Source organism: Microtus pennsylvanicus, chromosome 6, assembly GCF_037038515.1.
Source record: "Microtus pennsylvanicus isolate mMicPen1 chromosome 6, mMicPen1.hap1, whole genome shotgun sequence".
Lineage (NCBI taxonomy): Eukaryota > Metazoa > Chordata > Mammalia > Rodentia > Cricetidae > Microtus > Microtus pennsylvanicus.
The window spans coordinates 113,318,499-113,344,345 of NC_134584.1; the positions used below are offsets into that span (position 1 = coordinate 113,318,499).

General features: G+C 42.9%; 1 protein-coding gene across 2 annotated transcripts in view; it reads right to left on the reverse strand.

Annotated features, from left to right (window-relative positions):
* The window catches only part of Adamts18 (ADAM metallopeptidase with thrombospondin type 1 motif 18), a 131,153-nt gene that overhangs the window by 5,055 nt on the left and 100,251 nt on the right, over positions 1 to 25,847 (reverse strand). For both annotated transcript variants that reach the window (XM_075977950.1, XM_075977951.1), the window contains exons 17-20: positions 8,465 to 8,606; positions 7,273 to 7,399; positions 4,073 to 4,277; positions 1,022 to 1,204 (exon numbers count right to left, since the gene is read on the reverse strand). In XM_075977950.1, the coding sequence (XP_075834065.1) occupies positions 1,022 to 1,204; positions 4,073 to 4,277; positions 7,273 to 7,399; positions 8,465 to 8,606 (657 nt within the window). The remainder of the gene's footprint in view (positions 1 to 1,021; positions 1,205 to 4,072; positions 4,278 to 7,272; positions 7,400 to 8,464; positions 8,607 to 25,847) is intronic.

Genomic DNA, 25,847 nt, shown 5'->3' on the forward strand with positions numbered 1-25,847 from the left:
TTCTCCTCTCTGAATTTTAAAGAGAAATCCCTGTTCATCAGGGATGAGGAACCGTGTGGATGTGTGAGACACAGGGTACCGGATTTGCTCACTTTGTTAATGCCGCATGATTATATTGTGATAGTTCAAGCTACTCTTGATTTCTCAACATCCTTCATCCATCTTGTTGAAGGACCAGAGTTGGGGCAATATGGGAGTGACTAGGACTATTTGAGACCTCTCTGAGAAGTGGGGAGTTTGAGTCACGTAATGAAAATGATTGAGGCAGAACCACTTTTGAATAACTAACTGCTTATCTTTAATTTTACCTGTCTCTTTCTTGGTTAGATCTATTCTGACACTGTGTTGCACTATAGGGAAAAAGAGAGAAGTCTGAAAAAGAATAGACTGTTTTAAACTACATGTATGGGGTCTGGAAGTGAACGAGTTAATGTGTCTGTATAAATATTATAATCTATGATGTCATGTATGTCCTATGTATGTTAGCTCCATTGTGAAGATGAATAAATGGAGGTAAGCCCAATGTTATCCTCACAGTGCGTATTAATGGCTGATCACAAAGAGGTTATTTTTGTGATAATGCCTTTATAAAATGATTAAGAGGAGATGGGAGCATATTGTTGAATTTCATTCATGACACGGGTCAGGCCTTATCACCTAGAACAGAAGTGATTGGAGGAACAGATGTTTGGCCATCAAGCTTATTATGGTTAGTGGAAACTCACTGTCAAGTTCATTGGATTTAAATAATCTAGGATCCATACCCCTGCAATTTCCAGAGAGGTTTAAGTGAAAAGAGAAGACCCATTATAAATGTGGGTGCTGCTAGCACATGGGTTGGACTGAATCAAAAGAGAAACAAGGGGAACACCGTTTCTCTGTTTCTAACCATGGGACAATGCAGAGAAGCAGCACTGAGTGGCACCTGGCACATGTCTGTACAGAAAGGAGCCGTGTGGGTGCGGGCGAGTGAAGTGGCATGTATGAAGACCTCCCCCAGCCAGTATGCCCAAACTCATACCTCACTCCATGAAGAGGCGACCCACTGGAGTCGGTTGTTTTTGGGGCATCGTCCCAGCACGCAGCCCTCCTGTGATTCAGGTCTGGGGCTACCAGAACACAGGCTCTCTGAGACAGTCTCCGCTGCAGAGTTTTTACAAAGGACCTCACGTTTCCTCACTCCTCGTCCACAGGTCTTGGAACACTTGAGAAGAAGAAAAGGTGCCATTTGCTCCCATTTCAGATGGAATTCGTTTGAGTAAACACCGCACATATTTACACTGATGCATTAACGCTTCATCAATACCCTACACATTGCATACTATTTAAAACACTGTGTTCCCTTTCAGATTTCCCTCTTTATTCCTATAGCATAACACAGTGTTAGGACAGATCTAACCAAGAAAGAAGCAGGTAAAACCAAAGACAGGCAGATAGTCATTCATTTAAATGTGCTTCTGTCTCAATGTTTTCATTTCTTGGCTCAAACTCCCCACTCCTCATAAGCTAAAATGGGATATTTTAGCTTCCGCTTTAAACATCTGAATACCCAGTGGCTGTTTCATCCCCCAGCCTGAAGATGAACCATGCTTATCATGAAACAAAGGGCTTTCCAGACACAGGATACATTGTACCAGAACTTGGCTTCCTCTCTGCTATAAGCCTCTGTCTAAGGTGGATTACTGTGCAACCATAGGGAGAAAAGCAGAAAAATGTGCACATTATATATAGATATGGACAAGAGTATCAAAAAGAATGAGATCCTTAACTCCTAAGAACTTTCTTTGGCATGGTGCTAACACAAGCACCTATCAAACATTTCTGGATAAATTCACACAATCCAAATCTTTACTCTGGGCAAGTTTTATTTTTTCCTAAGACCTTTCTGTTTTGGCTTCCTGAGAATCCTATGAACTAGAGAAGATGTCAAAGAATCATCCCAGGAACAGCTAAAAGCTTTTCAAAATTTCTTGGAAGACGGACTCCACACGGAGATTGTCTTGGAGGGCTGTATCTCCATGTTAGTTTTTGTGGTCTTCTTTTCCATCAAAGGATGTGGCCACTAGAACTTACATAAAGACTGGGGCATAGTCCTACTAGGGCTTAGAGGACCACGGTAACTTCTCACTCATCAGTGTCCACAGTCTTAAAGGAGATAATGTCAGAAGCAGGAGCTTTTTAATATATTCAAAGTAATGAACTTCAGGTTGTAAATTGGAGCCTGCATCACACAGCTGCCCGTCAACCTTCTGAGTTCATTGCTATCACCCTATTCAAAAGAAATATCTTAGAACTAAGGTCAAGGTAGTTTGCTGCTAAGAAACAAACACAAGCTTGTAAGTTGATTCTGACACCAACCTTGGAAACACACCATGGAACCTTGGGAGCAAACCACGGAACCTTGGGAGCCAACCAAGGAACCTTGGGAGTGAACCACGGAACCTTGGGAACCAACCAAGGAACCTTGGGAGAGAACCACGGAACCATGGGAATGAACCATGGAACCTGGGGAATGAACCATGGAACAGATCACCACTCCATCACATATAATTCCTGAACAGTAAAAAATCTTAATTGTGTTTGTAGTTATTTTTCACAAGAATGCACTGTGTGCATTGATTGCAGAATGAATTGATTTGTTGCTGTGACCTATTACCCATATCTAAGAGTTGAGTAGTTTGTGGGAACAAATTTTTCTTCCATGTTCATCATGAAAACTACTCAAGACAGATCTGGTCTCTACAATTAAGCCATTTAAAAGGAGAAAAATATTCAGAATATTTTTATGTGGAAGTTGGAGTATTTTAAGATGTCTGGACAATCTGTATTACCCACTTCCTTTGCTCCATGCCCATCATATACATGTGGCTCCATCCAGCCTTTGAATGCTCCATTTGCAATGCTCAATTGCAAAGAAAGATTGACTCAACATCACATCCTACTTAGACTAACCCCTGCTAATATATATAATATATATACTTGTATATATTATATAAATACTTGAATATTTATATACTTGTATAAATACTCGTGTGTATTTATATTCACACTTGTATAATAAATACAAGTATTTATTACCATGTTCAATGTATTTCTACCTACTCCTGGACCCTTATTTCCTAACAAATATAGTCCCAATTTTAGTAAAAACCATCCCCTCATTTCTTCTGGAAATTTGGTAGTGTGTTGTTAAACTTGGAGTCTAAGGGGAAGCATGACAGACATGAGGGCATTGGCCACTAGCTACCATCATGGTACAGGTGATATACTTTATATTATCCACCCACACAGGCTAAGATAAGGCTCAGAAGGCAGGAAAACTCTGGTGTTTATCCTGTGTTTTGGGGAGCTGAAGTGCCCTTGGAGGACATTAGCTTCTGTGCTCTAGATGCCAATAGGGCTCATTCACTTCCAAGATGTCTTTGAGATGAACATACTCCCATAAGGGAGCATCTGATTTACAGGACATTTATGAGTTGTGCACAACAGGGAGTTCTTATTCTATGCCTCTTCTGACCCCATGATGCTATGCCTTGGGACAATTGCAAACTCGGTGCCTGGTTCTTTTGTATTCTTCCAACTCTACAGCTTTGCCACTGAAGAAAAAGTTAAAGCTGCTTCCTTTATCTTTTTCATTTTATCCCATTTATTTCTTTATACTCTGTGTGTAGAGATTAGCAGATAATTTGCTATGGTGGGTCCTGGGGTTTGTTCTCAGGTGGTTGGGTCTGGTAGCAAGTGCCTTTCTTTACCCATGGATCAATCTCTTAGTAGCCAGCACTACATCCCAATCCCTTTCTAGCTGCATTCATAGACTCCCCTAAATGGTCTCCATGCTAATTTCTGGGCCACTAAGGGAATAATCCAAGCTCTGATATAAGAGGTCCAAAACTTCAGGTCACATAAGAACCATTACAAAGGTACTAGCTGAAATGACAACTCCCAGGCACCGACTCATTAATTCACTCTGAAGGTGCACAGAGCTGAGCAGTTCTCAGGTGGCAAAGTCACTGATATTCCCACCACCTTGGTTTTTCATGCAGACCATGCTTTTAAGGTGGTGCTTTGGTACCTGAGACCAGGGCCCGGGACTCCACTCTGGAGGGCAGGCGTGGCTGTTGCACACTTGAACCTGAGTGGGTGTGCTCACTGGGCAGAGAGAATGCAGTACGGCTTCCTCCTTCTGGAAGGGCTTCTTCTGCACGCACTGTATCTTCCGGCTCTGCTGGCCCCCGGCACAGGACTTGCTGCATACACTCCATTCACCTGGCAACCAACTGTCAGGGAGACCCAGAATTACTTCCTGTGAAGTCAAAGCTCTGTAGTACCACTTCTCAAGACAAACTGCCCAGGAAAAGCCCCTGGTTTGTTTAATAACCCATCAGGGCAAGCTCCACTAGCCGTTCTCTGGTGGAGGCTGAGTTACACATCGACTGGTGGGGGCAGCTGGAAGGAGACATATTTCATCTCCACAAGGTTCTGGCAAAAACACATTCTAGTCTCCTACATGGAAAGAAACATGCCTTTCTTCCTGAGTAATCTAGCCAAGCAAATTTACTGAGCTTTTAACTATGTGTCAGGGACCCAGGCACTGGGGTTGCGAAGATGAACGAAACCACATTTGTCCATAAGGCAGCCTATGACACAGTGAAGCCGTGGATATGTGCACTTCCTGGTAAGTACTGTGACGTACGCACAGGCCAGGGGAAGAGGGAGCAGCACCGGAGGGCAGGTGTCCATGTAGGAGAGGGACAACGCTCAGAGGAGACTGCAGAAGCTTCTGAGTGGCAGCTCCCCATGCCCCTACTCTAGTTGGCTTTACCATTTACTGATGGGTCAGAGATCTAACCTCATGCTGTCTACGTAAAGATCACCAGACACGGTTTTCCAGAACTATCTAAGTCACGATGCAGGAATGCCTATCCATGGAAACGCTGAGTCCCTTTCAAGAATTACTTCTGACTGACAAAAATTGTATGATGTACAGGTACCGATATAACATTAAAATAAAGAACCAGAAGATACAGCTGCTGGGCATTTGACTCACAGCAGTGATGGCTACAACCAACCTTGGATACAAATATGCTAAGCACTAATTATTTTAGAAAATAAGACCAAATCAGTAGCTAACTGTGCTTCGGTTAAACATCAACCCCCCCCCCCTTCTCTGGCTTCTGCCATAAACTCTGAGTGCACAATTAAAGCCCTTTGGCCTAGAGAATTAACACAAGAGCGCTATAACTATATGTGCACGTAAACATATCATAAAATCCAGAGCATCCTATTTTTTTTTCAGTCAGAGACAATGCATCAAATAATTCCTCAGATTTATATAACTTTTATACTTTACAAGATCTTAGGAAACATACTTTGAAATTACTAGTTTCACCATTTACCTCCCACCCCCTTAAATTGTGTTTTCTTATCAAATTCAAGTTTCTTTCCTTATGTGATAAAGGTGATGAGCTTGTATGTCTAGTAGAGAGAGCATCTCATGGGCATTTGAGGTGGCACTCTGGCCTTCCACGTCTGATTCCCAGGCTGCCTTTCCCCCTGGCATTACTCTCATCTGCTTCTCTTCCAGGTTTTCCATCTTGTCCTTAATTGATACTTAACATTTTATAGTGCACAGATTTGCATCCTGGTCCTTTTGTGCGTACCCGTCATCTCCATTCCCCCTGAAGGGAATGACGGGACCAGGGGAGGACACCTCCACATTACAAGTCTCTGCTTAGAGTCTGACACCCAGTGAGTCCTCCTCACGAGGCTGATGTGTGTGGAAGTAGCAGAGTTACATCTGGCAATCCCTTTGTTCTTAGGATTCTCAGAGTCGAGATTCTGCTTTCTAGTCTGTCCTGGTGGAAGAACTGTCCTTGAGAGTATCCGTTCTCTGAACTGAATTCCTGGACACTGAGGAAGGGTCAAGAGCAAAGGGGGAAAGCAGAAGAGCCCGCCCAGGACACCAGCTCCACTCTGCAGCCCCTGCAAGGGGCTGTTCTTAACAGAACATCAATCAGTCCTGCCCACGGTCTTCAGGGGAGTCTAGATGATGTGGGTGACATCAGCATGCTGAATGGTCTAACCAGGGATAGGAAGAAGTCCTGGGGTCAGAAACTGTCACCTTGTCCATCAAGTGTGATTCTCTGTGCACACATTAGTAAACATTATGCCTACTACCTAAAGAACAGATGAGCCCACGAGATTCAAGAACTCTTTCTGTTAATTGCATCCTAGGGCCACTGAGGTAATTCTTATAACTGTTTATTTTTTGGAAAAAAATAGGAAAATCCACAGAAGTCCCCCCCCCCCATGTCCTATTTCTTTCTTTCTCTTTGTAGTCATGATTCAGTTAGCTTCATAATCTCAGAGGGAAACTAGACATACAGAATTGGTGGGTATCTAAAACCCCAGACAATTATGAGAAAATAAAAATTAGTTTATACACATAAATATTTTTAGTTCATTTATCCACACACATGTACACATATACACATCCTTGACTGTGTTACCACAAAGTCAGTACCACTTATTAAAATGATCTGACCATCACCACTGCTTTATATAAATACATCTGGCTTAAGATAAATCACCTAAGGGAAGACTCCAGTTGGCCAGGGAGCTGGCTCCGACTCATCTTCCAACAGTGGCGTGGCTAAGATGAGTCTGAGAACAAACCCACTGAGTGCCCCAGAGGGACAGTCACCAGTGGGAGTTTCACCACTTGGCTTTCACCTCTCTGGTTTCTGTCTTACTACTGTGCAATTTGCATTTGAGGTTTCACGGTCTGCATTAGTATCATCCTACATTCCCGGATAACCTATGTACAAGTTAAGCATGCAGCCACATTGAAATTTAACTAATATAGGATTGTGTATCATTTAAATATCTGCTTGATTCCATTCTGGAAAGAGGGTGGTTTTTTCAAAAGTTAAATGGGGGTGGGGTGGGATGGGGTTGTGGCTCTTGCTCAGTGACAGAGCACTTGCTTGGCAAACATGGGGCGTTAGATTCAAGTCTTACAACTGTTAGGGAGGAGAAAGACACTGCTATATCTCAGGCTTGCACAGCAAGATGTGAGTGTCTAAGGCAAACCCATATTTTTAGGTCCTATGATTCAATTTCAACTGTTTTTTCCCCCTAGTTTTATAGTAAACATTGTATTTGTTTTTAAACCCTTCCCATTAGAAGTATGAATAGGGCCTTTTCATTGTTGCCTAACTGTGACAAAGATGTAGAAAACACATACAAACAAGGAGACATTTGCGGACTTACTAGGCTGGGCAGGAGAAAGCATTGCATATCTTGGGTTCCGTTGCCGGCTTGGTTCTGACACTGCAGAATGAGGAATTGACTTGAGTGTTTTGATCTCGTAAGCAAATGGCCTTGATGCTTATGTAACCTAGTAAGATGCCAGAGGTTGCACAGTGAGAAACACAGATAACCCATTTGATTTGGTTTCCAAAACTTACTTTGGGATCGATCAGTGTTCTAGTATCCTATTTAAGACACCAAATCCAAATATTTTTGTGAAAATGATTCTTTTGGACACAGTTTCAACCCACTTGAATTCAAATCATTTATCTAGAAGATAATAGACTTTATACTTTAGTAATTTTAATATGTTTTTCATTTTCAAGTGGATTCTAGAACCATCAAGTGATAAATACTATTTGAAACAGAGTCACTGTAAAATGAAACATCCCAGGAAGCGTTATCATGAATTGCACAGGTCTAATGGAAAGCACTCGTATCTGTAAGCCACTAGTGAGGGGCTGCAGAGATGGCCAGCAGTCTAGAGCACTTGTTGCTCCTGCCTCTAGTCTAGAGGGTCAGGGTTGGATTTCAGCATCCAGACAGCAGCTCCTAGACATCTGCAATGCCAGTTCCAGGGAGTTCTTACACCCTTTTCTGCCTTCTGTAGGCACTGCACACGAGGCACACAGGCAAACACATAGGCAAATATTTACGTAAACCAGGGTCCTAGCCAATGGGTGTGAGTGAATATTCAGAGTTGAACTTTTCTCTGTGAATGCATCACACGGTTATAGAAACAAGATGCTTTGCTGTGAAGTAGAACTTGTGGGTTTTCACATAGAATCTATTTGTTTCAGCAGAGCTGTATGCTTGATTCCCAGTGTCCAACATTTCCCACCAAAGGCACAAAATGTTTCCTAAATTCTCATATTTAGGTCCTCAGACAGGGAATGCCACCTTGTTTTTCAGTTGTTCTTTGCTCTCCATTTATGTGGTTTTCCTCGAAATAGCATCTGAGACATGATTCAAATGTCCCTCTCACTTTAATGATTGAGAGTCAGCCACACTCCTCGGCTAACAGAAGTTTGTTTTCTGGAGACACATATCTAAACTGCATTGGGGTTCCCCGAAGTTCACAGTGTCCTTCTATAGACTGGATAAAACCTGTAAGCAGAGATGAGCTGGGAAGGAGCGTTAGGAACCCACTTACCTCCCCCACAGGAGACTGAGCAATCAGACTGCTCTGTGCGCCAGGTGTGGTGGAACCTCTTGGTGGGTGGCTGAGTTACATTCATGACCTTGGGAAGTGTGTACTTCCACGCGATCCCCGGATTCTTGCCTTGTGTCAGAATCTGGATAAGGTAGGATAAAATCAGAGAGATGAGTAAACCAACCCCAGGGACTGCAGAGATCTTGTTGAACATTTTAGAGATATTTGCAAATCATTTTGGTCTTAAAGTCATGTCATTTCTTGTTCCCAAGAGTGTCAAATGTTGACATAAAAAGGCTTCCTATGACACTTTAAAGCATTCACCGTGCTAGGATCAAATGTAGACAGATGCTGGAAAACCCAGTTTGATGTTTTCTGTAATCATGTAAAACTCAAGATATCACCATCAATAAAGCAAATGAGCCATTAAAATGAATACAAGTAAGCCAGCAAGGTGACTCAATGGGTACAGGCACTTGCTGTGCAAGTCTAATGAATGACCTAAATGCAATCCCCAGCAGACGCATGATGGTAGAAGGAGAGAACAGAATCCACAGTTATTCTGGGACCTCTATCACCTATGCCCACGTGAGAGCACACACACACACACACACATACACATGAAAGGTCATTATCATTGGGTCTCAACCTTAAACAAGACGTAGGATGAACCACACACACTAGTGCTACATAGATAATACATTCAATGTTATGTCTCTCTATGTTGATCATATGTGGACTTATAAACCTTCACCATTGAAGCTCAGCACAGAATAAGCACCCCCCCCCCAAATCACAGCAGACCCCAGTCAGCATTCCCTGCCACTTACTGCATCGTCCAAATGGGATTCCAATAGAATTCTCAAAGGTACTTTACAAATAGAAAGTGTCTACGTATTATGTTTAAGAATGAGTAGACGCGGGACTGGAGAGATGGCTCAACAGCTAAAAACAAATGCCACCTTTGACGAAGACTTTGATTCAGTCCCCAGCATCCTTGTTGGATAGCTTACAACTGCCTGTAACTACAGCTTCAGGGGAATCAACACCTTCTTCTAGCCTCTGCAGGTACCTGTACTCACACATGCATGTGCACATGCATGTGCACGCATGCACACACACACACTTAAAACTACAATAAATTCTAATTGAGTCTATATATATAGTATAAGGGATTCAGCCTAAAAAAGGCTAGGACTCAGGACAAATCTGACCCCATGGAGTGTGATTCCTGATGAACAGTGGGGCTATGAGCCTCCTTTAGTTCTCATGCGCTCTGTCAACCTTTGCCTATACATTATCTCAGAACATTCCTTCAGTTCACTATCCAAGGCTCTTATTTGTTCATGAAAAAGAGTGTGTACAAGATCACTTAGAATGAGTAGGTAGCGAATTTAAATAAGTCTGCAAAACAGTGTCCTTTTCTAATGCCAGCCATAGCCTTCTTTTTGATGTGGGCAAACACTCTGGGTGTCCTCTCTTTCAAACCATCCCCCCCCCTTTTTCTCTCTCAAGCTCAATTCATGAATATAAATAACTGGTTTTCTCCTACCCCATGAGTCTTGTGGAAAATTCTTCACCACCAGAACTGGGCATGCATGCTCCAGAGGCAAAGTCTACAGCCAGTTAAAAATAGGAACCCCTCCTCTCTGTCTGTTGGCATCCGACCCCAATTAAAGCTGTCTGGGTGGCACTGTACCACACGGCTCTTTCGGATGCCACCACATGGGTTTCTGTTCTATTAACTTAAATGCCTCCAGAAGTATTGTGTCTGTCGCCAAAGGGATCATGACCTGAACATCACCTAATGGTATAACCAAGCAAATCCCAAGTCTTCGAGACAGTCATGTTAACAGATGGGTCTATGTGACCTCCACCTTTGCTGGGAATGAAACTAACAGACAACACAATAGGGAGAAGCCTTAGCATGAGCAAACACTGGATTCTCACCAGTTGCCAATAAAAATGTTCTGCTCTCTTTGCTTAGCCTTTCTACTGCTTCTGCTAATTTGCTGGTGCTGATTAAATAAATACAGGCAACTCACAGTCAAACTGGAATTGGAAGAGCAGATCTATATTCAGAAACTGTGATGGTTTCATTTCGTCTGCTCGCCACAACCCAGAGTCAGCCAGGAGGAGAGTCTCAGTGAGGGACTGTCTAGAACAGGTTGGCCAGTGTGCATCTCTCTCTCTCTCTCTTTCTCCCCCCCCCCATTCTGAATATGTTTGAGAGGGTTGTCTTGAGAACCTCAATTGATATGGAAGACCCAGCTTCAAAGTGGGGAGCACCATTCCCTGGCTTTGAGTCCTTGACTTTCTAGAAAGCGCTAGCTGAACACTAAGCGTGATGCATTCATTCTCAACTCTTGACTGGTCCTGACTGGTTGCTTCAGGTTCCTGTCTTGATTCTCCATCAAGGATGGACTGTAATCTTGAACTACGACCTAAAACAAACTCCTTTCCCCTAAGTTGTTTGTTCTTAGGGTACTTATCACATCCACATGAACGAAACTAGGACACAGGTGTTTCATCTCACTTGCTCCTTCTCTGAAAACAGCATGACAAATCGTTACAATGTTGGTTGCCATTGTCTCTGTGTAACAGAAATGATGAAGCAGTTTTGGAGGGGCACACTCTGACCTGAGATTGTAATCCTCCTGCCTCTGCCATTTGAATGCCTGAATTCCAGATGGGTACCACTATGCCCAGACTTAATTAATGAAGCGTCTTAGTAAGGACCTGAGCCATGTGTCAAAGTGAACAAAGGGGAACTGGAACTTCCTTGAGGCTTTCTAATCCTTGTGAAGAGACAAATAAGATATTCCCACCTCCCTCTCCTCAACACTGAATAGGAAATATGAAAAGATACTTAGAAAAGTCAAATATTTGAGCTAAAAGCAAGAGCACTGAATAGAATATTTAAAAAGCTATAGGAAATGAATATATCCCACACTACCCAGACAAGTGGAAAAGAAAAAAAAGAAAGATGAAAAAGGTGTGATGTATTATAATGCATTGGAAATTTTCACAGGAAACATGCACCTCTAAATCAGCAAGTCACAGCTCCCCAGAGTGATTCTCTGTGCATGTTCTATTAGTTTTACAGACACTAACACAGAAGACACATTCTTCATACTTATTTGCAGAACATGTGAATGTGTTTTACACAGGCATTAAGTGAATTAAAAGCACCCCAACTTTAAAGACTCAAGGCTCAGCCTTGCTGTCTGCATGACTGTAAATCCACATGCCGTTATATGAGCAGTCATGTATGTTAGAAGCAAACACGTAAACCAGGAGAGGGCTGGCGGAAGACTTTAACATAAGCCCTTAAAAGCCTTTTGAAAGGAGGACCGACCTCTATAGGCAGCAGGGCACAGCACATAAAAGACAAGCACACAGCAGCTGTAAGGCTGTGTGATTTTTGCTTCTCAACAGGAAGGCACTCTCTGCCCTGTTCTATATCCTGTGTGGAGGAGGAGAGGACTGAGGAGGAAACACGGAAGGAATGGCCCCTAAGCGTCAAACAGTCCTCTGGAGATGACTGTCCTGCCTAGGGTTGTCTCTGAGGGTTTTCCTAATTTCAAAAACCTGAGTTTGGGGAAGAAATCAATTCCACATTACAGAATCTGTGATCACGGTGCAAAAGGAAAATACGAGGTCCCTTGATTTAAATAATTAAGGATTTGGCACTTCCTTGGGTCTAATATAGAGCTCTTTGGTGCACAGGCTTTCTGCTACCTTTCAGGTCCCGTGGACATGAAGCCAGCTTGGCCCAAACATAATCAATTTAAAAACTTTAAATTTCATACTGATCCTTTGACTCACCACATCTATCTTCAAGGAGGGAGACCACAGGCCCCAGTTAGGTGATCTTGTCAAGGACACCCAAGTACCTCAATGTGACCACCATAATCCTCTTAACTACAGAGAGGTACTGTGAAGTCCTGGAACCTTGGAGAGAATTACATAGGTCCACATTCTTCGGAATGCTGGGGCAGAGCCTCAGACAATAGCTTCAGACAACAGATAACCTGAAAATGATGTCTGTCATTCACAGCTATTTAAAAACCTGCTCTGTGACTCTGTGCTAGTAGTAGGCTGACTTTCTCAGCATGGGGTGGGGGTGGGTGACAAGGACACCCTCCTGATCCGACAGGCACCACATCCTGGGGCTGCATCACAGCGATGCCACTTCTGAACTGCCCAGCATGGCGAGGCAGGCTGAACAGCCAAGATGTTAAATGTGCAAATTTGGAAAGACCGCCAGTGATTCAGTCTACTTAACTGGACTTAGTCCAGGGAACTTTCCAGCCAACAGGGATTGGGTCTCTAATTTACAGCTGGCAAGCGACCCCCTTAAATACTTCCAGGTCCTTAATAGAACTGTTTAATGTCTACCTTTAACACACAAACCACCTGCCTTCAGACACAGCACTCAGCAGCTTTGACCGCAGGGTGCGTGGTTATAAAATTCACAGCTTCTTAAGCTGGAAAGCCACCGACAAGGCTGGAACCTACCAACTGCCCTCTAAAGTGGGGGGAGTAGCTCCTACCAGGGACACCCAATGTAATCTTGGGTAGATAACTGGCTTTTTTTTTAACTTGTGCTTTTTGACTTCCGTTAAAAATCTACAAATTTCTTCTATAAGTTTGGTTACCAGTTTTGTTATTGAATGCTCATGTTTAAAATGTATAAGTTTTCCCAAGCTTCTCATGAAAATCCAAGTCGCAGAAGGGTTTAAAGACAGGCTTCTGCTCTATCGGGGAAAGATGGTTCTTGTCGTCTACTGTATTTGACTGTGTGCATTCTTAAGTGTGGGTGTTTGCGAAAGTGACTGCGGAGGCCAGAGTCAAACCTTGGGCGCTGCTCCTCAGGTGCTATCTATCTTGTTCTTCTAGATAGGGGCCTATCACTGCTCTGGAGCTTATCAAGTCAATTAGGATAAATTGGCTGGCCAGTGAGCCTCATCTCTACTTCCCTAGTGCTGTGAGTTCTGTGGGCTGAACCTGGGTCATCACACTTGTGCGGCAAGCATTGTACCGAAGGAACTCTCTCCACAACCCCATAGTGAACTTGGTTGCTTTAAACTTAGTGGGAGCAATGCCTTAATACTTCTTGCAGGCCAGGCAAAGCTGACAAAGATGTTCTTTCCTTTAAAGTTGATATTAAAAAAATATACAAAGATGCATCAGCCATCTGATTGCAGATGAATATTCTAATATCAGGTACCATAGCTGGCAAAGAATGGAATATATGGCATTGTCTAGTTGTAACATGCAACATCATCTCTCAGGATGTTCTTTCTCATGCTCTGATGAAATGTCTAGGATTCCGATAAAAAGTTTTAGCTTGAACAAGTGGCACAGGCCTATAATCCCAGGTATTCTGGTGACTGAGACAGACGGGCTGCAAGTTCAAGGCTCGCCAGGGCAACTTATTGAGACCCTGTCCTCAAATTTAAAAACTTATAAAAGTTAAAAATGTTACAAAAAGGGATGGAGATACAGTTTAGTGGTAGAACACACTTGTCTAGCATGCATGACAGCATGGGTTTAATCCTCAGTAAAATACACACATGCACACACACATACACACACACTACTAAGATTCAATAGCATGTTAAAATAGCTAGTCTCTGCAACTTATACAGTGATGGGCCTTTTGATTCTTGCACTAATGAACTCACTACAGTTGTGTTTATCTGAACAAGACCCATCAGGATCAAACCAGTTAAAAAAAATTCCAGCATAAAGGAGCCCCCACGTAGTAAGGGAACTATTAGTAGCTGATGACTGCTGGAGGAAGGAGTCACATTTTGTCAGGAGGTGGTCACGCGTAGGTAGGTTGTCTATAACCTTACAACCATTTGGATGTGGGTAGCACTAATTGGATTTGGTGGGTTATAAAAAAATAAGGAGACACAGGAGACTTGAGGGGAGCTAAAGGGGGGGTAGAGGCTTGGAAACTACAGTACATATATGTATGAAATTTTCATAGAAAAATCCCCCCCCCAAAAAAAAACTCACAACCCACCCTACTGTGCTGAGCTGAAGCTGACAGCTGTGTGTTTTGAGCTTGCTACTCAGTCTGTCTGCTTCACTTCCCTTTGTGTCTGTTTAAATGTCTCCAACACTATCTGAGCAAGCAAAACAGCAATAGCCTTACAAATCCCTCCTTCCTTGAGAAGTCACAAACAGCATCATATGTTGTAGGTCTTGGAGAAGGATAGAGCTCCATTCTGGAACCCCACAGCATGTTAAAATCCATCTAGTTGTTTTTTTTTTTTTTTTTTTTTGCCTTCTCGTGTGTGGAGAAGTCGGACGAGACAAGCCATACTAATGCAACTGGGGTAGTCATCTGTAGAGCAGCTTCAAAGGTGGGGGCTGACAGCGAATCTTCTTGAGGGCTCTGACTCCACCCGTTGACATTCATCTGAGTCTAACCAAGAGAAATGGTTCTTGCTGATCCATCACAGAAACATGGGCCATGGATTATTAACCTGGGGTTCCAGCTTCAAACAGAATATGACAGCTCAGAAAAAATGACGTGTTGTATGTATGTTGGCAGTCCTTGGGAATGGCTGTTGCTCAGCTGAGCTCTACATGGGCTACTCTGAATTCATTCTCCATCTCTCCCTGGTCTCTTGTGTTCTATATCGTTACTTAATGCTTGCTGTTTGGCTACTCTGCTTTCACCTATAATGACTCATTTTATGGAACACTTTCATCTGATATATTACAGCTATTTTTACGTAGGAGATTTAGCCAGAATCATCCTGAAGGCAGGAGCTAGATAGAAAGGACATAGCTCATTGATGGTGCTTATCCATAGTCATCTCACTGCACACAAGGTGCCTGTCCACCTTGTCCCTTGCACTATAGCATCTCCCTTCACCAGAGAGTGCTGGGGACGTTATTGATTAGAGTAATTGATTCTCATTCATATTCTCTCTCGCTATACCCTTACCTGTCTGTCAGACTCTCCACTGTGGAGCACTTGCTGGCCTGAAACTCCCTAGGCAGACCAGGCTGGGCTCCAACTCACAGAGATCAGCTTTCCTTCCGCCTCTGGAACACTGTGGCTGAACTTCTGCCTTCTGAATGCTGTGACTGAAAGTGTGCACCACCACATCCAGCTCATGGTAACTTTGTATACACATCTTTTCCAGCCTTGAAACTAGCCTGAGGTCAACTTGTTTCTCCCTTGCTGTGGCTACCTCCTGAAGCTGCTTTATGTTTAGCTTCGGATTCCTTTGGCATTCTATCCGATACTAACAGGCTTGTGAAGAGTTAAAGGTGCCTTTCTGTGGTCTAACACTGCTGAGGGGAAGGGGAAACCCTTTCACCTAGAGGAAAGCCTTTTATATTTTCAGCTTTCCTAAAGGAGGAATGCTGCAAGAATCCAAGTGATCAGGTTTCAGTTAAAGACGAGCAGCCTGACCACCATGCCATCCTGGACCACTCCATCTGGCAGACAGGGATGACATCACTCCACAAGGAAACACTCCCCAGGAATCCCCCTCCCTGTGCAGGACAGCCTGCTAGAGGATGCCTCTTTCTCTGCTGTGTGCCTGGACTTGTGTGTGAGAGAGACACAGAGGAAGATAGCCTGAGGGATGAAGGAGAAAGAATGAGAGGCATGAAGCAGCAAAAACCGCATCCTCAGCCAGACACACCACAGGCTGGGGATGCAGCTCAGCAGTAGGGAGGTGGCTAAGGCACAAAGCCCTGGGCTGGATCCCCAGCACCACAAACAGTTAATCAGCAAAGGAAAGAATTTGTGTTTTAACCCTTACTGCAAAGGCTTCCAACACTGTCTATTAAGCAAGTCTTTCCCGTGGGACTTAAACAAAGACCCAAGTCACTGACCTTCAATAATCTATATATCCAAATCCCCAAGTGGGGAAAAATAAGTTTGCATCCATACGCCCAAACCTCAGCAGAGGTAGCTAATGCAAAGACTAACAACTGGTCACAGGGTTGAGAGTGATGGTTGAGTGCCCAGCTCTAAATGGGGCATCTAAATGTCAACTCCTCCAAGGCTCAGGGAACTCTACAGCAAAGGGAAGGAAGGATGTCAGGGCTGGAGCATGGGGAACAGAACCGTGAAACACTCTCCTTTGGACCTGACATGACTCCTGCTCATGACCTTACAGCAGCCATGATTACTCACAGAAGACCCGCACAAGATTGGGCCCATCAGCATTCCAGCATGGATCAAAAAAGAGGACACCTCCCTGAGGAGTCCTGGGCTTTTGTTAGTAGCTTGAGGAGGTGATGGAAGCCATTGTTGTAGCAAATAAACCCATATCTGTGCTCATGAAAATACCTGTAATTAAACTCAGTGGGACACACACACAGATGCACACACACGTGCACAGACACACAGACAATAGTAGGATGAGGGGGACATATCAGGAAGTAGGGGTTCAGTGGGTGTGGGAGGGGATAAGAGAGGACAATGAGATGGGGGATTGATCCAAAGACACCATTAACATATACACATTTCAGAGGATGAAATGAAACCAATATACATACATCTGTCTACTTCAGATAAAACCATATTTCCAAAGAGGCTATGTACAAATTTTGACCCTGATCATCAATTATTTTTTATTTCTACCCCTTTAATATACAATTCTTATATCCACAGCCACACACACTAAAGTATTTGGGGATGCAGAATTATCACAGGCAAACCCAATCACATAACACCATCAACCACACACAATATACCAACACTATTGAAACCCAAGCTCTCTTTAAGCCTTCCAGATAACCGACAAGTTCATAAGTTTAATGGGAGATTTTTCAGTCTTCCTGCCAGACTTATGCTGTAGAGAATGAGTTGAAATGGATGGAAACTGTCTGGTTTCATAAAAATGTATCTGCTGTGATCTCAGAAGGCAGACCACTGCCAAGTCTGTATCGATTTCTTTGGGGGTTAAGACACGTGTGTGTGCACGCGGGACTGGCCTTTGCTCTGAGCAACGCAGAAACGTAAGTTGTTTGTATGTGTCTGTGTCTGTACATGGAAGCAGGAACGTGATGGATGGATTTAAATCATCCCTAAAATTACTGAAGGCTTGAGACAGTCCTACAGAGCTAGCATCAGCTCAGCCATGTCCCGTGGCCACTGAGGAAACTTTGAAGGAGTGGCACCCACCTGTCTTAAATGGTGAATCCAGACAGTGTCAAGGATGCGGAGAGAGGGCAAGGGTTTAATAGGCTGCATTTCAGAGCGGACTGGCTTGAGACTTTGGGATACAGTCAAAGTCTGTTTTCCATTTAGTTTAAACTCTGAGTTGCCTATGAAGACATCCTATAAAATTCTGACATATAAAAATAACCAGAAGCAGGAGGTACTTTTATTTGGTGTCAGGCCATGTGCTTAATTCTCGGGTTTAACTGACAGCAGCCAGTTATTCCCAGGACTGCATTACTCTTCGATCTACTAGAAAACACACAGAGATAAGTGCAAAGATCTGCTGAACCCACCATGCTGGGGAAGCAAGATCACTTTCCTCCCAGCAGTGAGCCTTTTGGTACCTCACTGGTCAACGGCATCTTCTGTGTAAATCACTCAGCCTCATGGGAGATAACACAGGTGTGTGAGTCCTCAGGGGTATTTCAGGTATCAAGTGTGTGACCGGGGCTGGAGCCATGGCTCAATGTTTAGGAGTCTCTGCTGGCCATCTGGGCTCCTTGATACTTGCCTTACAATTAATATCACATAGGAATCGCTAAGCCTGATTACCAAGTACCTCCACAGCTGTTTTCTGTCTTGCCCATGGAGTTTTCCAAAGGTATGAGATCCAGTCACCAAAGATCTAATACACACACACACACACACACACACACACACACATTTATATATTTGTATATATCTATTTGTATATATCTATGTGTGTATGCATATATATTATTATATATATATAATGTGTTTTTTGCAGCTGATAGCTGCTGAGGGAGAGTCAGTCACTTAGCTTAGGGTACACGCCCATCGGCAGGTTGCCTGTGTCCTAGTGGATGTCCCCTCCCATCCATGTACATAGGAGCAGCACTAATTGGACTGGGAATTAACGAGAGAAAAGCAAGACATAAAGCTGCGATGAACGTAGGATGGGGGCATTGGGCAAGTAGGCAGGATGTATGTAATGACGGGTAGATCCGATGAAACTGCATTATAGAAATGGATATATTTGCTGTGGGGTCCAGGAGGAGTGAGAGGGAACATTTGGGATGGAGGATAGGATCAAGATACAGCAGGCATATGTTAGCCACTCTCAAAGAATAAATAAAAATATTTTAGAAGACTTGAGATTATAAAGGTTGGGTAATATAATTTGCTTTTTAACCCCTGGTACATCTTAGGTGTCAACAGGTGTTTAATGTTTTTTTTAAATCAGACATTAAGAAACAAGTCATGATGATGATAGTCACGGGAACCAATGCATCCCGAGCTGGTTGAAGACGGGACATTGCTAGAGTCTTGGCAGGTTCTAATGCGGTACACACAGTGATAAAGCAGGGATGGCCCCATCCTCACAGTGTGGTACTCGGGTGTCTGGCAAACATGGCTTTCTACTGACGCTTACGCTGTACCCAGAACTTAGAAACATGTAATGGTTTTAATCGGATAGAAGAGAAGTTTTGTTCATAGATTTCTTTCTGTGGATGGAACAACATTTTTCTTTTTGGTATGTTCCCACATTCTGATTTCAGCATCCCACAGGATTGTAAAACATATTCAACATTTTTATATTGGAGTGAACATATTTTTGGCTCCCAGAGTATTCATTTTGGTTCAACTCATCATTACTGTATGGAAAGGAGAGTGAACTTTATTTAACTTCCTTTAAAGAATATGGCCGTGGATCACTTGGACATTAAGATAAAGTCTAGTTTAGGGAAAATGTAATTTGTTACTTATTATAATCTCTCTCTATATGTTTGTGTGTGATGTATGTTTGTGCCGGTACACTTACGCTGGAGCCATGACACACACACGGAGGTCAGAGGACAACCACGGTGTTGCTCCATGCCTTCCACCTCGCTGAGCCAGTCTCATTTGCCCCTGTACACACCATGGTGGCTGTTGGCTGAGCTTCCAGGAATTCTCCTGCCTCTGCCTCCCAGCTAGCTGCAGGAACCCCAGAGTTAGGTGCTCATGATCCCATTCAGTTTGACAGTACAGGCGAACTGAAATGAGTTCCTTATAACAAACACTCGACAAGCCATCTATTTCCTCAGCGTGATTTATTATAATTTTAAGATAAAAAAAATCACCGTGAGAAATAATTTAATGTCATTAAAACTAACCAGAAATTTGGAGCTGGTGAGATGGCTCAAGGGTTAAGAGCTCTGGTTCAGAGCACTTCTAGAGGACCTGAGTTCAATTCCCAGGACCCACGAAGTGACTTATAATCATTTCTAATGGGATCTGATGCCCTCTACTGGCAAGAAGGCATACATGCAGTCAAAGCATTCAGATACAGAAAATACAACATAACTAAGTCCTTAAAAAACAGAACAAAATCTGATGATGCTCTCTGAGAACAATAAAACTCAGGTAAACATCATCTATTTAAAAAGGTAAACCAAACAATGTATTAGGTTATCAGGTTTATTTTTCAGCTTCATATATATTCCTAAATTAAAACAAATCCATAACTGTTTTAAAAATTAAGGTATGTATGTCTACTTGCTCTTTGAAGTTTCTGTGGAAGTAGTTTGTCAGATTATGTTTTTAGCCTATTAATTTAAGCTTCATCGAATCTAACAGTAGAATAGGACCATAAGGTAAAACTGACGTGGTGGCTCTATGACATTGGATGACTACAAATATTACTATTGTTTTAGTTCTTTTTGTGTGTAGTAAAAATTATTTTTAAGGGGCAGTGAGATGGCTCAGTGGGTAAAGGCACTTGCCACTAAGAATAATGACCTGAGGTCAAGCCCCAGAATTTACACAGTAAAAGGAGACAACTGACTCTTCAAATTTGTCCTCTGAACACACACACACACACACACACACACACACACACACACACACACACACACAAAGTTACTTTTAAGAACATGGCACACAGGTAACTGAATATATAGCATATACTGATCTGACTACTTGGATCTACTCAGCATTCTCTTGATAGGGTGGCCGCTACTGTTTAAGGAGCCATCTGTGTTAGGGACATGCAGATGGATGGACCTCACAAGTTTTAGAGAATTCAATATTTACTTCTTGACAATTACTTTTAAAGGACTGGAGAGATGGCTCAGCCATTAAGAGCACTCTCTGCTCTTGCAGAGGGCTTGGGTTTGATTCTCAGCAACAAATGGTAGTTCACAACCATTTGTTTCAGGGGGTCTAGTGCCCTCTTCTGGCCTCTTCAGGCACCAGGCATGTGCACGGTGCATAGATGTGCATGCAGATAAAACATTCACATTCATAAGAATAAATTTTTAAAATCCTTTTTAGACACCGGATAAAATCTAGTACCCAGGGAAGAAGCCAAATGGTGAGTAGTTCTTGTCAGGGTTAAATGAATGAGCTGAATGAGCTGTGGAGCTGTGGTGAGTTCAGACAAGGCACAGCAAAGAGGCAAGGCTCCGGCTGGTGTGATGCTTAGCAACAGCGTATCGAAATCTGCTGAATTTGATTAGTGCACACAATGGGACATTCGGGCTTTCCAGACTACAGGAAGGCTCGATGCAGTCTCTCCACCTCTCACTACCTGCCATCTTGTCTTATTTCTCTGGTGTAGCTTTACTGCAAAGCAGATCTAAGAGCAGAGCTTCAATTACAAAGAAAACTGTGGAAAACTGGGATGGTTTTGTATTCATGAACTAAACTGCAGAGGGAAACAAAACTCAAACTATGGTTTGTGTGTTTTGAAGTAGTAACAAGATCATATTCTCATCAGGAATGACTTGTCCTTGCTTCTGGCTCCCCATGGAAGAAGCCCTAGGAGCCATTTTGCTTGGTTTCCTTTTTGTTTGTGTTGTTTTTGTTTTTATTTTGATTCAACACAGTTTGGTCTGTGAAAATTTTCTTAGTGATAAATTTTCTTAGGAATAGCCTTCTCTAGTTGCTCCAGAGAAGGATAGTTCAAGGTACTATACCTTATATTAATTTTAGCTTGTGATTTGGCAAGTTCCCAATAGTTTCTAAACTCTGCTTCTGAAATTTTGTACCAAATATTTATGTAAAGCAGTGTTTTCAGGCTTGATGATTACATAATTAAAATATTGGTCAACTCTCTGAACAATGTTGAAGACTTTCTAGATATTACACTACCAAATATTCCACCAAAATATAGGTTTTTTTAATATGAAGTCATGGCTACTGGAGGAGAATCTACAGCCTGTAATTTACTAAACCAGCAGAATCTGTAATGACAATCTAGAAACACTTGTCCTTATACCCACAGATAAATGTAGTCTTCACCTCTCATCAAGTACGCTTCTCTTTGCAAGAGACAGAGGGCATTAGAGAAAACCACAGCCAACCAAAATGAAAGATTGTGAAGCCCAAACCCAATGGATGCATCTATAAAACACTACTAAACCAAAGGCTCTGGAAACATTATGGAAGAGGGTGTGGAGAGATTGTAAGAGCCAGGGGGTCAGGGAGTTTGCTGTGAGATTGTGTCTTCTAGGAATGTCAAAAGCTACACCCAGACACTTTTACCAACATGACTTCTCAAATGTGAACTGATCAAGGATGCCATCAACGGACACACCAAGGCCAATGGGAAGAAGGCCATGAGGCCTCTGGTTTACACAAAGGACTACTTAGGCAACTGAGAGGCAGGGATGGGGCAGGTGGTCTTTCCCAGGGAAGAACATACCAACTGAGTATCATGTGCCAAACAGTTATCCTTGAAAACATATATACAGGTAGCATTGTACAGACCAACAGACGATATTTAGGAATATAAATGCATGTAATACCAATTAGTGAAAAAAAAGAGGCCATGAATTTGAAGGAGAGCAAGGGAGTATATAGGAACTTTTAGGGGAAGGGAAAGGAGAATTGTTGAAATTAAATTATAATCTCAAAACATAAAAATGAAAATAAATGAAATTATGATATATGTGCAGCAAAAACCCAACTCACTGGATTATTTTTAAAAAGAGAACCATAAATTTGGGGAAAGTAGGGTTGATCTAGAAGCAGCTAAGGGAGGAGTAGAAGTCAGTGTGATCAAAGGTATTGTATGAAATTCTCAAAGAATTAATAAATTTTTTAAAAGAATGAAAAGAAACAAGGATATCCATTTCACAAGTTCATGTCTTAGTTTGCTTCCTGTAGCTGTGGCCAACACCATGATCAAAAGAACTTGGATGAATAAAGGGATTATTTTCATCTTTGCAGGTTATAATCTGTCATCAAGGGAAGCCAAGACAGGGACCTGGAGACAGGAACTGAAGCAGAAAGCATGGAGGCACATTGGCTACTGGCTTCTTCCCTCTGGCTTGCTCGGCTCGCTTTATTATACAATCCAGGACAGGACCACCTCCCTAGGAATAGTACTACCCACAGCAGCTGTGCCCTCCCATATCCATCCTTCATGAAGAAAATGTCCCACAGGGATGCCCACAGGATGATCTGATTGAGGCAATTTCTCAGCAGAGGTATCCAAGTCAAGTGGATAAAACCTACCTATGACAGCAAGCAAATTTATTTTCACCTCTAATAAATGGTAAAATGGCCAGGGGGTGGTAGCGCACACCTTTAATCCCAGCACTTGAGAGGCAGAGGTAGGCAGATCACAGTGAATTCAAGGCCAGCCTGGTCTACAGAGAAAATTTCAGGACAGCCAGGACTGTTACACAAACCCTATCTCAAAAAAATCAAAACAAAGAAACAAACAAAAAAAAACCCAAAATAAAAACAAAAACAAAAAATGGTAAAATTATTTATAAAACAAAGAGTTATTTAAAAAATAAAGGCATGATTCATTATTTGTAAATGTGTGACTGGTAACCTACTTTATATACCTATACACCAAGGGTTGCTTAAAAATTTCTGAGATGAAATGGGATCAAACGTGCAAAAAGTTTAAGAAACCCTGCTGTAGGAGATGTCAGGAGGCCAACTCATGACCAAGTTCTACGGCCAGTCTTGTAAACCTAAGTATCCATCAGTGCCAGAGATTCGTAAAACAGATTTTTTAAAATCCACATTTTTACAAGAAGTTACATGATATTAAGACATTGCTCCATTGTGGTTTATTGCTATGTGATCTGGGAGATGAATTTGATGTGTGAGTACAGCACTACTCTGTACTTTCCAGTATGATAAGTTTTATAATACCAGAGAGGGTTGCTGGTTCTTTTCTTTTTTCTTTTCTTTTTCTTTCCTTTCTTTACTCTCTCTCTCTCTCCCTCCCTCCTTCCCTTCATTCCTTTCTCTTCATCTTTTTCAAAAAATTATTTTATCCCCAGCTATATACCTGCATCTAGTCTACAGTCAAGTGAGGAGTCAAGCAGATGCTCAGAGTGTGGAAAACAGCGGAACTTAGCAGCTGCTTTGTACAGTGGGTATTTTCGCTGTTCAGCCCTCTACAGTTCTGCTGAGTCTAAGAATCCATTAGGGAAACATCAAGATGTCATGTAAATTCACTCCGAACAACTCATCACACATGGCATGCAAACTCCCACACAGGGCAACGGGAATCCATTCTCACTGCTTTCTTTCACCACGGGGCCATCAGAAGCTGCACACGGTCACCACCCACATTACAGCAGAATGATCTAGTCCAGCTGAGCCAGGAATGAGGAAAATGAACGGGCAGCTTCAGTTTATACAGAGGAGGAATCTGCCTGTGGAAATAACTTTGTCAGTCATAAATTTGGCCAAAGTACCCCCAAGAGGATGGGGGAACGCGGTATTCTGAAGCCTGTAGGAGCAAGGGTAGATTAGAGATGCTTCCTAAGCATGCAAGGATACAGGGAATGTGGATAGCTTAAATACTCATCAGGCAGAGAGAATGAAATAAGGAGTCTCAGGCAAAAATCATCAGTCAAGCTCCTGGTACAAGTCTTAATATTCAGCTTTCATAGTGATATACTAATTGCCACTGGTTTATGCCTGCTGGGTGTATTCCAGTGATCTTGTGGATTCAAGCGTGGAGAGTGGGCTGTGGCTGTGGCTGTGGCTCAGAGGTAAAGTGTACCCCTGGCATACATATGCAAGACCCTAAGTTTGATTCTCAGAACAAAAATGTTTTACAAATAACCTGGGTAGCAACTGTGTCTAAGCAGCTCAGCTACCTGCTCGCATAGCTTCCCACCTCTCCAGAGCTTCCAAACCTTCTAGATCAACTGGTGCAGTTTTGCCTTGAGAAGACTTTACTGTGCTAGAGCCTGGGCCTTTCAAGCATCTTTGGTGTGGGGTAGCGTCGTGTGCGGCAGACTTAGAAAGACCCAAGTTTCGTTCTCAGTCCTGCCACTTCAGACACACATGTTCTGGGAGGCTCAGGGTTTTCATCTGTAAAGGGGGTTCAAAACCCTTCCTACTTCATGGGGTGTTGTGGACATTCAAGAAACCAGAGCACGAAGAACTATGGAGGTAGCTCAGTCAGTAAAGTGTTTGCCAGGCAAGCATGGAGACATGAGTTCAATCCCCAGAGCCTACATAAACAAAACTGGGCATGCTGTCCAGACTTGTGATGCCGAGTTGGGGTGGCAGACAAATGGATCCTTGGAGCCTTCTGGTTATCCAGCCTAACATAGTTCACAAATTGCAGGCCAGTAAGAGACCCTGTCTCAAAAACAAGATGGCGACACTCGAGGAACAACACTTGAGGTTGACCCATGGCCGCTTTATGCATGCTCTCACAAGTGTCGTGTGCAGACACCTACATTAACAAGCATTACCCCCCACACATACATCTTCTCCCCCAGAAGTCAAAAGAGAAACTAAAGCACAGAGAAGATGAGCACAGTGCCTAACCACAGGAGGACCAAGTCCACAGCAGACTTAACAACAGTGCTCGAGGCAGCTCCATCAGATAGCTAATCGGCCTCTCTTGTTTGAGCAGAGACGAGCAGCATAGCTGGGCTGCAGCAAAGAGTTCATGCTCCTGGATGGAGAAGATGTGAATTTCAGGTTGTTTGCTTCTGCCCTCCTCTGGCTTTGTGGGTTGTGGAAGCTATTAATTGTTGTTCATGCTCAAGCCCCTATCATTATGTCAAGTCAAAGAGGGAGAGTGCCATGTGTTAGAGACTTGGTCCCCAGCCTGTGACACTGCTGGGTGGTGGTGATGATGATGGTGGAGGTGGTGAGGGTGATGGTGATGGTGGAGGTGGTGATGGTGGTGATGATGGTGGTGGTAGTGTATGTAAAACCTCTAAATGGTGGACCATAGCC